The 12,649-nt window shown below is 43.2% G+C and overlaps 1 protein-coding gene across 2 annotated transcripts; it reads right to left on the reverse strand.

Annotated features, from left to right (window-relative positions):
* Positions 1-1,075: 1,075 nt before the first annotated feature.
* On the reverse strand, positions 1,076-7,802 carry LOC308480400 (cytochrome P450 2J2-like). Of its 2 annotated transcripts, XM_081011872.1 has the most exons (5): positions 6,722-7,802; positions 5,706-5,868; positions 2,813-3,000; positions 2,107-2,245; positions 1,076-1,644 (listed from the first exon to the last, which is right to left on the reverse strand). In XM_081011872.1, the coding sequence occupies exons 3-5, from the start codon at positions 2,945-2,947 to the stop codon at positions 1,469-1,471; spliced, it is 450 nt and encodes a 149-aa protein (XP_080867998.1). In that variant the 5' UTR covers positions 2,948-3,000; positions 5,706-5,868; positions 6,722-7,802; the 3' UTR covers positions 1,076-1,468. The 2 variants fall into 2 exon arrangements, with proteins under 2 accessions (XP_080867998.1, XP_080867999.1); XM_081011873.1 differs by lacking the exon at positions 5,706-5,868.
* Positions 7,803-12,649: the final 4,847 nt, after the last annotated feature.

The following is a 12,649-nucleotide window of genomic DNA, read 5'->3' on the forward strand; positions in this document are numbered from 1 at the left end:
CATATTTATTAGGAATCCTAGATAAAGATATCCCCAAAGATAAAATTAACTTATTTCTATACGCGACAACAGCGGCAAGAATTTTGATTGCTAGCTATTGGAAAGAGGAAAGCATCCCAACAAAAAGAGAATGGTTGGGGAAACTTTGCGAGTACCTGGAATTAGCAAAATTGACAGATATAATAAGGAGAAAATCCAAAACTATGGTTATGATTTAAGCAATGGGAGTGCTTAAATGATTATTTACAAAACCAGGGCTCAACTACAAAAATCTGGTTGTGTTTAGAATAATCTTGTGCGTAATATAAAAAAATACAAAGTGAGACATTAAGGAAATCCAAAGGGAAAATATGAAAAACAGAGGCTCTGAAGAACGGATTATTAAAAACGCGTGAGGTAAACGGTGGGAGTCTTTTTCTTTTTTCCCCCTTTTTCTTTCTTTCTTTTCTTTTCTTTTTTCTGTTTTTTTTTCTTCAAAAGAAACAATTTATTTGAGGTGGATAGGGACAAGATGAAATTATACAATTGAATATAAAGGTAGATGGGAGACGGCTATGTATTGTGAGTGCTTATCTACTTTTGAAAATTTTCACATATGATTTTTTCTTTAACTTTGTTCTTTGTTCTTTTTTCTGATATCTTATTCATCATTTCAATGTGTTATCATGAATAGCATTTTATAGAGGTAGAAATAACTGTAAATATGAAAAAAGACAAAATATTCTCTAATTCTTTTTCCTTGGTTAGATGTATTTTCTTTTTCTTTTGTATTTTCTTTTGTTGTAAATATGTATGTTTTTTAATTTGTACTGAATAAAAATCTATTAAAAAAAAGAACCCGCCCCCCCAAAAAATAATAACCAGAAGCTTTTTTTATTAGGTATAGTAGGTAGAGAGATACCGAGACAAGATAAAAAATTGTTCTTATATGCAACAACTGTGGCAAGAATATTGTTAGCCCAAAGATGGAAACAACAGCAGCTACCAACAAAAGAAGAGTGGCAGATGAAGTTGATGGGCTTTGCATAACTGGCAAAACTGACGGGAAGAATCTGGAACCAGCGAGACCAAAGCATTCCAAAGGAACAAATTTATATTATATCTGAAAGACAACTGTAAGCAATTAAGATCATTAGCAGGGTTATTTGAAGATTTGTAAGATGAAACTGCTACCTATTCAGGTTGAGTAATACAATATTTTAGGTAATGATATAACAACGATAGGAAACGAAGTGAAATGCAAAGATGTAAAGTTTAATTTTATAAACCATCAGACGGGAGGGAGGGAAGTCGTTAGGCTCAGTTGAGCCAAAAAGATAAAATAAGAGGGTACGATGTTACGTAATGTGATTGTATGTAAAACCAATAAAAATCATTAAAAAAAAACATAATTAGGATTAAGCCTCAGGTGTGCTTCTATCCCACAAACTAATAATACTTTTTAAAGAATGCTATAAGATGGGTCCCGTTAGCGAGAGAATGTGCATATCCGGTATGGCAGAGGAGACAATGTCACACCCATCCTAAATTCACGGCTTAATGTCTCATTCTTTGGAGCCTGGAAAGTGAACTTCTGAATTAGGGCAGTGAAGAAAATGAAGAGCTCGGTCCTCGCCAACTGCTCTCCAAGACAAACTCGCTTTCCTAGAAGAGGGGGAGAAAGACACTGTTTCAGTGGAAAGCTTTTGCTACAGTAAACTTCTCCTTTTGTAACTAGTTGTTGCTAAAGCCGTAGTGAAAGAGGCCTGTTTAAAACGAAACTGGTGGACTAGGAAGCCAAATACCTATAAAAATTCTGTTGTTTCAAAATGAAGAAACCAGTCCTATCTATTTCCTCATCCCCTCAAAAAACCACACGGCTCAGTGAGGAGTGGGAAGAGAGCATGCCAACACCGTATTGTGTAACATCACACCTCCTATGGCAGCCATTTGTGTCTTACACACAGAGCACTTCCTCAGAATGCCAGATATGACCACTGGCTTCAATAGGGTGGGGACCCCTACAGTGCACAACTATTTTAGCAATACACCAGACTTCCCCCAACCAAGCCATTATCATGTAGTCACGATTGCAATTCTAATGAGCCACCCATAAACTTTTGTTACCTGCAGAGAATGGCAGAAACGCTTCCCTTTTCCTGAACTGACCATTCTCTAGGAAATGACCAGGATTAAACACATTGGGTGTTTCCCACTCATCCTCGTCAAACAGCAGTGAGGTCAAGTTGGTAAGTAATATAGTGTCCTGCCAAAGAAGAAGCAGAGAAAAGTGGTAGACTAAAACCTGCAAAGAAATCTTTGTGTTTTGATCTGTGCAACTACAGCAGTACTAAGCCTCCTAGATCCAAGTCCAACTCAGAAAAAATGTTTTGAATGGGATATTTTTTATGCATTATTAAGTAATTCATTGAACCACATCTCACAAAAACACAGGTTCAATTTTAAAATATATTCAAAGTAGAATAGGAAACACCAGGTGTTGCAGTTTGGGTTACTAGTAATGGTCATTAAAAAAGAAACTAGCTATCCATGCAAATGGTACAGACTGCGCTTGGAATCCATTTTTGCCAGGGGTTGGAAAGAACCAAAAGTCTATCTAGCCATAACCCCTTTCCTCCACTCCAGATCTTGATGTGCCCAAAGAACACCCCAGACCCTGCCCAGTGGCCATGCTGGCTCAAGCAGAAGGAGTTCAACAGCATCTTGGGAGCAGCACACTGGCTATCCCTGACTTAGAACTTTGGCATCAAGTTTTCACATCTCAAGAGAAGAGGAAAGGCTTATAAGAAAGGTTTATCTTCTTAGCATTTACTTTGGGAATATGAAACCCAGCCAGTGTACAGTCCTTAGTTGTCACCCGGGGCACATTCAAAGGTATAATATTGCTTATTCTTTGAATTTCATGAACAACAGCATTGGTATACGGCATTCTGTCCCTGTCATCCATCGCTGGCTGGTGAGACTGGCCAATCACAGAATCTGTTTCCGCTTGGACTTTTGCTGCAAATAAAAGAAAATCTCTGAAATTCTGGATAAATGGCCATATACAGCAAACCCCAACGCAGGGTTGTAGAAGTTGTTTCCGTTCCAGCAAGAAACAGATCCAGTGCTGAATGTAGAAGGTTTTCTTCATGGAAATTGGAAACAGAATCCTCCTTAAAACAAAAATGCACCAGGGAGTTAAGCTGCCATTAAAAACACCATCCTGTCAGACCCACAAGTCAAGAGATCACTAAGGGATTCAGCGACTCTAATCCTGCATCTAGGAAGGTCAAGACAACAGTCCTGAGAATCACTGATGCTGGCATGAAGTTTGGGATTGTTCTGGTCAAGGACGCCAAAGCCCTAGAGGAGGTTTATTCAGACAACTGAGGCAATGGTTGGCCTTTACTACAATGATTCTTTTGGTCATGTCAACTGTTTGCTCTCACTCGCCACTGACAAGTGGTAAAATCCCAGCAGTGAAAGAATGGAGAACTGTCTCCCTACAAAATACATGCGTTCATATTCATGCATATGCAGAAATGTATTTTTTCTAGAATAATAAACTCAATGGAAACATTGAAATGTGGTCAGCCATTATGGGCCACATGGTTATTTCTGGTTTTTAAAATTGTTTCTCTGCCTTCTGCTACTATCATTTTTATTCTGCTTGCCTACTTAATATGTTGGAAAGACTACAAGGCATTTGAAAATGTGACCTGGACCTTGGCCACAGGCCCACTTGACATGAGTTCCAGCATGCTGCATCCCCACTTGGGTTCTGCTCACTATTAACATATTTCTCTTTGCTGTTTCATTTGCATAACATTTTTGCTATATGTTGTTGTTGTTGTTGTTTGAATTTATATACTGCCCTATACCTGGGGGTCTGTATGTTGGGCATCTGTGGACCGTGACCTCTGAACTGGACCTGTTTCATTTCCCAATGCCCTCCCTTTCCTAAATGGACACAATCACAGGGAAGTCTTAGCTCAGTGGTTTGCAACCAGAGTGCCATGGTACCCTAGGGTGCCTTGAATTATGGTTAAGAGTGTTGCGGGCAACACTAGTCTCTGTCCCTCTTTCCTTCCCTCCCTCCTCTGATGCCCTCTAGCATCTCTGCCTCCCAAAGGCTTGTGTGGCTGTTTGTTGCAGCAGCCCTGGTTACGAGCTCCGCAAGCGAATGTTCTGGGTGTGCTGGTTGTCAGGAGCTGAGGTGGCCTTGGAGCAAGGAAGCAAGTGGGTTAGGGAGCCCAGCCAGCCAGTCCTTGCTGTTGGGACAGACAAGTTCCAGGTGCCTGTGGGGCAGTGTGAGGAGGCACCTCTCTTTGGCATGGAGGTGGGGAAGCTCAGAGAAGAAGGAGGGCAGCAGTGGCTGCCTAGAGGACTCCCAAGGAGAGGGGAGAGGAGAGGAAGCTGAGGGAACACTCCACAAGGGAGGGTGCTCAAAAAAGGGTGAGAGGCTGCCAGCTCTGCAGGCAAGGGGTGACATAACTGGGCTCCTGAACCCCACAGGGGTACCATGGAAAGAATGTAGTTGGTCAAGGCAGCTGTGGACTCAAAAATGGCTGTGAAAAAGATACGACCTGCTGCTTCCATACAGTGCTTAACGACAGCATATTATTCCATCACTACTAGGGATGGGGCAGAAAGTCAGCTCAGGTGCAATTTAATGCAATTTTAATTCATTCTCACTGCCTGAAACAATACATTAACTGAAGCATTATTGGATGTAGAAGTGTGGCAAACTGAACAACAGATAAATGAGGAACTGAATGAAAGAAAAACTCCCATATTCCTCCACCTCTAACAATTGCAGACCAATAATGACAAGCTGTTTGATGCACTACACGGCCACGGACTCTGACTGCCACCCAACACTGAACTGTGAGCTGTTAATCTAGTTTTGCAGGTCTACATCTATGACAAATCTTATTAGTTTACTTTTGTTTAAAGATGCAAGAAATGCAAAAGTGAATTAAGATAAGGTTACCAGATTTTTTTCAATGAATCCGGGGACACTTTAAATAAATACATACATACATACTACACATTCAGGATGTTGATGCTGCAGTGATGGCAGTGGGAGAGGGGAGGCCGCCACCTTGACCTCAACCGCCACGTTTCCCCTTCCTCCGATGCTTCTATCACCTTTCTCCATGAGCCTGGGCAGCCCCTGAGTTGTTGGCTCTTTGGTGGTGGGGGTGGGTGGGTGGGGAAGTGGTGCACAGTGGGTCAGGCATAGAAGGTGGAGAAGGAGGGCCGAGAGCGGCAGCGGCGGCGGTGAGGCTCGGGCAGCGTGATGCCTCCATTCCCATCGGAGCAGCCCCAATCCCATACCTACTTGCGTGCAAGCGGGAGGGGGCAGGGATCCCTCCGCTGGGAAGGGAGGCTTCCCGTTGCCTAACTGAGAGATCCCTGCCCCCTCCTGCTTGCACGCAAGCTCTGATACGCAGCGTGAAGCCTCCCTTCCCAGATGTTGGGAGGCTGCTCCTATAGGCTGCGTTTCCGGGGACATTAGATGAAATCTGGGGACATTCTGGGGATGGAATTTGTTGAGGGACTTATTCACAAATCTGGGGACTGTCCCTGGGAAATGGGGATGTCTGGTAACCCTAATTTAAGAAAATATATAATAATCTAAAAGGTTGTACAATCAGTGCATTTAATTAAAAAAGCAATTTTAATCATCTAAATCATTGACCATAGTAAAGGAAGCTTACTAAATGACCCAAATATCTTATCAAGAACAGGGGATTTTGGTCGATCTACAAAATATTCTCACTGATGGACAAGAGCCTCTTTCACCAGGTGCAATCCATTCACAACCACAATCCTTATGTTTCCAGTCCGAAGGCCGAATACATTGCCATATTTTTCTGCAAGCTGAATGGAGACAGTAAGGTGAATAAGCTTTATTGTACTAGCCAAAGTCCATGACAAAATACTATCAGAAGATGTATCAACATAATTGTATATTTGTATAATTGTATATCAACATAACTATGTAATTGTATTGTAAAACAGAACCACTGCCTGAATTGTCAAAACTATAAAGTGCAGATGCATGTGTAGATTGGGGACTCCACACAACATAGCTTTTTTTTCCAGTTTAGACCTCTGAATCTCCCTTACAGTTTACTGCAATTTTGTCCAGGTTCTTCTCCCTGATCTTTCTCGCCGCCAGCCCAAAAATGCCACATTATGTGTCACTGGAGTTTTAGTATCACTGAGCAGCCCTAGAACCCGAATGGAGATGGAGGAAGAATATAGAATATCCTATCTAATATATTATATTATTAATTTGTTGGCAGGCTGGAGGGAGAGGGAGAAAGAAATATGGGAGAAGGAAGCTTTGATTGTTGTCAAATGGTTTCCAGGAGCTGTAAATGGACAGCCCCCTCCATCCTCCACCTGCAATCTATTCACAAGAGTTGCTGCTTATTTGCATGTAGTAACTTAGCCTAGTCTACCACACAAAGCTGTTGCAAAGATACAGGGGGAGTGAAGGTAGGGCAATGTACAACAACACATACATGCACACCCACAATATTCTGCCAGCCATAGAAAGCAAATGGCAGTTGTGGACACAGGTTTGTTACAAATAGCTGTTAGGTGGTGAGTGAGGCCAAAATCTGGCACCCTCCAATAGATTTTCTCAATTTTGCGTCCACTTGGCTGGGCATCTTATAGGGAGAAACGTCCCACACCACCCTAAAGCTCTTTCCTCCATCCTTACGTTTTGTGCTGAAATCTGAGGCTTCTTGAAATCCAGATGTAGTGTGCTACCCAGAAAGGGAAGAGGCCTGGGCCCTGGGGGGTAATTCCTTGGGCGAATCTGTTTCTTATAATCAGCAATAAGTAGAAATGTTGCCAGAAACACCAGAACAACCTGCAGGGACAAGGCCTCCCAGAGGACAGAGAGCAGCTGGAGCAACATCTTCAAACCCTTCTAGGTGTTCTTATGTCAAAACAGACGGCATTGTGTCAAGGGAAACTAGATTCTGCTCCAGCTACAGCAGCCACACCCGCCCTCTTGGCTAAAGTTCCTGAAATAAGGGCAAAGTTTGCATATATTATATATCACGCCCACAAAGAGGCAGGAAGGAGATGACTTAATCACTCACTGTACCAAGGGGGCGGGGAAGAGAGTGGAGAACAGCCGCTTTCTGAATTAGAATATTTCCTTCCTGTTTTCACTTTTGTGAAACAGTAAAGGATAATTTCCTTCATGACATTTCTAAGGGGTTTTCTGCCACTACAAATCAAAGCACTGTCCATAAAGAAATTAAAAATGTTTACTATGGAGAATGTCTTCTGTTCCTGACATGTTTGGACCAGTGGTAGTTTCAGCAGTTCTGCCCGCTGCCTAAGGAGCCAGAGAAGTCAACCTGCTTGCCTTCTGTTCAGTATTGCATATGTTAGATTTTGCTTTGGCAACAGACTGACCAGCACCTCTCCAGATGTTTTTGGTCTCCAACTCCCAACAGCTCTAGGTTGCATGGTCAACAGTCAGGGATCAATGGAGAGCCCTCTATTACTAAGATAGTTTTAGCCAGTAGCAGACCATGTAGAAGGGGGAAATTTTGTGCAATGCAAATCCATTGCCAGGAGCTCTGGATTGGCTCCATCAGTGTGTTTACAGCACACCAACATCACCGTCATGTTGCTTTCCCCCCTGCCAGTAAGCAGGAGCAACTCAGCTCTTGGGAGGTCTAGCGAGAGCCACGTTACCACACCCGCCCGCGTGGCTAATGCTCCTACAGGAAATGAGGGCAAAGTCCACAGGTATTGTTATCTATCATGCCCACAAATAGGCAAGGTGATGACTTAATGAGTAACTATACCAAGAGTTATGATATTTCCTTCCTGTTTTCCCTTTTTAGGTTACTTTCCTTCCGGAGATTTCTAAGAAGGCGTTTCTGGCAGTGCAAATCAAAGCACTGTCAATAAAGAAATTTAAAACTTTTACTAAGAAGGATGACTTCTGTTCCTGACACATTTGGATCAGTGGTGATTTCAACAGCTATAACCAATGGCTAAGGAGGCCGGAGGAGTCAACCTGCTTGCCTTCTGTTCAATATTACATAGGTTACATTTTTTTCTGGCAACAGAATGACTTGATCTGGGACTGGCAACCAGTACCTCTCCAGCTGGCTTTGGGTCTCCAACTCCCAGCAGCCCCAGCCAGTATGGCCAATAGACAGGGATGATGGGAGAAGGATCATTCAGAGGGCCAGAGCCCTCTAGTACTAGATAGTCTTCTCCAGTAGCAGACCATGTGAAGAAGAGAAGTTGGTGCAAGGCAAACACATTACCAGGAGCTCTGGATTGGCTCCATCAGTGTGTTTACAGCACACTAACATCACTGCTGTGTTGATTTTTTTCCTCCCAGTAAGCAGCAGCAACTGAGCTCTTGGGAGGTCCAGTGAGTGCTACCATACCATCTAGTTCTACTCTTAGCCAAGCCATGATCTCTTAGCCTTGGTTCCCCATCTTAAATACAAATACTTAAATACTAAAACTGATGATAATCAGGTGGCCAGGTGGAATTGTGTCTACAGTGGAGCTAAATGGCAAGTCCTTATTCCTGCCTCTGCGCACGTGGAGGATCAACGGCTGCAAGCTACAACAGCATGGACTTCTGCTGGGGGAGGTCAAGTATGAAAGCACCCAGTCGCTAAAATGTTGCTGTGGAAACCAGAGGCTCCCACCTTGGGGGGCCCAGGGGTACTTTTGAAACTATTGTGGGGACGAGGAAATACCTATTTCACAGAAGAAATAATAGTGATGGTCAGAAAAATTCCTTCCCCAGAACAAAACAACAAAATAACTTTCATTATTATTCATCTTCTTGTGACCAGGTGGACAATAAGTTCATTGTTCTTTAAAACCCAGTTTGAATGGTTAGTTTCAGTACTGCCAAACTTGGGGTAAGGAGCACATCCTGTTGCATTATTTGAGAGATTTCTATAAGCTCCTTCTCCCCCAAACCCACTTGTATCAATACATGCCCACCTGGAGACACACACCATCCAACAGAGGGGGGAGCCAAATACCTGGGTGTCAAATACCAGCTGTGCAATACTTTCAAAGATAATTCCCTCACAGAAGCAAAGATTGATTTATAAGGCAATTTCCACCACAAAACCTCCCAGTCTCTATCACTGAGCGAACGCTGGATATTTTGTTCCCAGCACAACTTCTAACCAGCAGGTCCACCTACAGTGGCATCCAATATAATTTTAGAAAGAACTGAGAGTAAGCCTTTATTATTCAATAATTGTTGTTCAACGGCCTTAAGACTCCTTATTCCTTCTCCCAAAGAGCACCACAGGAGAGATTGGTTCAGGCCAAGCATACATCAAGCCCAAGACTCTCAAAGAACTGCAGGCACAATATCCCTAGGAAATTTCTGCTTGAATGTCTTCAACTGGACACCATAGTACTGATGAAAATGGAGCATACATCTTCTGACATTTTCCTCTGCCCCTGCCCCTGTGAGTATCAGCAATATGTGCTCCCTGACCGCCAAATTACCACTTTTAACTATTTTCATGGAAAGCACTTTGCAGACTCAGTTTTCACCTTGTTATCCACCATGTTTATTAAAGAAAAACAAAATTGTTTTTTTGAAAATAATAAAACCTAGGGAATATTCATTGTCCACCATACAACTCAAGAGTTCTATGCTTAACCCACCAATTTTACTATATTTAGAAGCACATTTAAACTCTGGTCTTGGGGTTTGGGCCAACAATACAGAACAGAGATAGTCTCAGGGTCATGGGTATGCGCCCCACATTGCGTGAAAGGTAGGGGGGTTGACCATATTCCCCAGCGTTAAGTTGTTCAGCTTTTTGGGGGGGGGGTTGTTTAATTTAAGATGAGGATCTATAAATTTTGTTGTTGTTTTTTAAAAAATTGCCCCTACTTTTCTCAGACATTTTGCCAATTCAGCAAAAATCTGCCCAGACATCATTTTGCAGCCCAATTCCTGGATGTGTCCGGGAAAACCCAGATATATGGCAGCCCTAGATTACCCTTGGGGTCCCTTGCAACTCTGAAATTCTATGAGTCTATGAATTGGTTTTGTAACAAAATTTTCGAAGCAACATTTTCTAATTTTATAAACATAGGCAGGAATTCCATTAGAGCAAGCAATGCCTTTTCTTCACTACAACCAGGACATAATAATATTGAAAATAGTGGGATGGGGGATAGACCGCCTGACCAAGAAGCGGGGGGATAGAATTTGGATTTAGGGGAGCTAGTCTCAAACGTTTGTTGGGGGAGACCTAGGTTTTTTTGTGGGAGGAGTTATTTGTCCTGTCTTCACGCTTTTTATGATGGAGGACCACTGTAGCCACCCCCAACGACACATTCTCAAGATGGAGGGGGAGGGAACAGCTGCAGTCACCTGCGGTTCCTGCGCAATGTTTGCCATCTTGCCAAAGGTTGCAGGCAGCTTTACCTGCAGCAATTGCATGTTGATTGCCCTCTTAAAAGACAAAGTCCAGCAACTGGAGGAACGTGTAGCTACACTCCAAAGAATTAGAGAGCTGGAGCTCTTCTTGGAAGCAACAGAGCACACCGTCTCCACCAAGGAGGAGACAGGGGACTCCCCTGAGAAGGAGGCTAGTTCACCAACACAGGAGCCAGATATATGGAGAAACGTGACTCAAAGAAGTAGGAGGCCCAGGGTTCGCTATGATTGTTTAGAAATACACAATCGCTTTGAGGTCCTCTCCCCTAGCAGGGAAGACGAAGAGCAGACTCCATTTGAGGATCTCTCCCTCATTACAGTCGATCAGGTATATGAAGACGAGCAGCAAAGTCAGTCCTCAGGGAATGTGCAGGCGACCTTGGAACGGACAGCTCACGGAAGAACCCCGACCAAACCTAAGAGGAGGCGTGTAGTGGTGATAGGGGATTCCCTACTGAGGGGAACAAAAGCCGTGATCTGTGGGCCTGACAAGATGTCTCGGGAAGTGTGCTGTCTCCCCGGGGCTAAGATCCAAGATGTAACTGAATGACTGCAAGGAATCATAAAACCCACTGACAAATACCCCTTCCTCTTGGTTCATGTGGGAACCAATGACACTGCAAGCAATAGCCTCCAGAAGATCAAAAGAGACTATGAGGTTCTGGGCAGGAAATTGAAGCAATTAAATGCACAAATTGTCATCTCATCTGTCCTCCCAGTTGAACAACGTGGCCCAGGGAGAGAGGGAAAAATAGTGGAAGTGAACAGCTGGCTTCGCAAATGGTGTAAACAGGAACGGTTTGGATTCTTAGATCACGGACTGCAGTTTCTTGAAGATGGACTTCTGGCAAGCGATGGGCTGCACCTCACAACGGTTGGGAGAAATGTTTTTGTCAAAAATCTCAGAAACCTCATCAGGAGGGCTTTAAACTGACTAATGTGGGGGAGGGAGACAGTGCTCCTGAAGGTAGGAGTCTATCAATTGATGAAGATGATCATCCAAATGTCATAGACCAAATGGAGCAAACAGCACGCAGACCTAGTGGTGGGAGGAAAAAATCCTTAAATAAGAGACACGGGGGAATGATTAATGGACTTCAGTGTCTGTACACTAATGCGCAAAGCATGGGAAATAAACAAGATGAGCTTGAGCTCTTGGTACAGCAAACTAAATATGACATAATAGGCATCACTGAAACCTGGTGGGATAAGTCCCATGATTGGAATGTAATAATGGAGGGATACAATCTATTTCAGAGAAACAGACCAGACAAGAAAGGAGGAGGAGTGGCGTTATATGTCAGGGATGTGTATACCTGTGAAGAGATCCAAGATTTAGAACCTCAAAGCCAAAGTGAGAGCATTTGGGTCAAAATTAAGGGAGAGAAGAATAACAGTGACCTCATTGTGGGAGTTTACTATAGATCCCCAAGCCAAACGGAGGACATAGATGATGCCTTCCTGGAACAGATGGCCAAGCATGCAAAAGGAAGGGAGATAGTAGTAATGGGGGACTTCAATTACCCGGATATTTGTTGGATGTCAAACTCAGCCAAGAGCATAAGGTCAAACAGATTCCTCACTGGCCTTGCAGACAACTTCATTGTCCAGAAAGTGGGAGAAGCAACAAGAGGAACAGCCATTTTAGATCTGGTCCTAACCAATGTTGATGACCTGGTTAGTGGGGTAGAAGTGGAAGGATCATTAGGCGCGAGTGATCATGCTCTTCTGAAGTTTACTATACAGCGGAAAGGAGCAGCCAAGCATACTAGGACTCAATTTCTTGACTTTAAGAAAGCCGACTTCATAAAACTTAGGGAAGTGCTGGGTGAGATCCCATGGACAGTAATACTAAAAGGAAAGGGAGTTCATGATGGCTGGGAGTTTGTTAAGAGGGAGATAGTAAAAGCACAACGTCAGGCAATACCAATGAGACGGAAACATGAAAGGTGCCTAAAGAAGCCAGGGTGGCTATCTAAAGAACTTTTAACTGAGTTAAGATTAAAAAAGGATGTGTACAAAAAATGGAAAAGGGGGGAAACCACCAAAGAGGAATTCAAACAAATAGCCAGCACGTGTAGACACAAAGTCAGAAAAGCTAAAGCACAGAATGAACTCAGGCTTGCTAGAGAGGTTAAAAGCAACAAAAAAGGCTTTTATGGGTATGTTCGTAGCAAAAGG

This window comes from Podarcis pityusensis (assembly GCF_964106645.2).
Source record: "Podarcis pityusensis genome assembly, chromosome: 6".
NCBI classification, from domain to species: Eukaryota; Metazoa; Chordata; class Lepidosauria; order Squamata; family Lacertidae; genus Podarcis; species Podarcis pityusensis.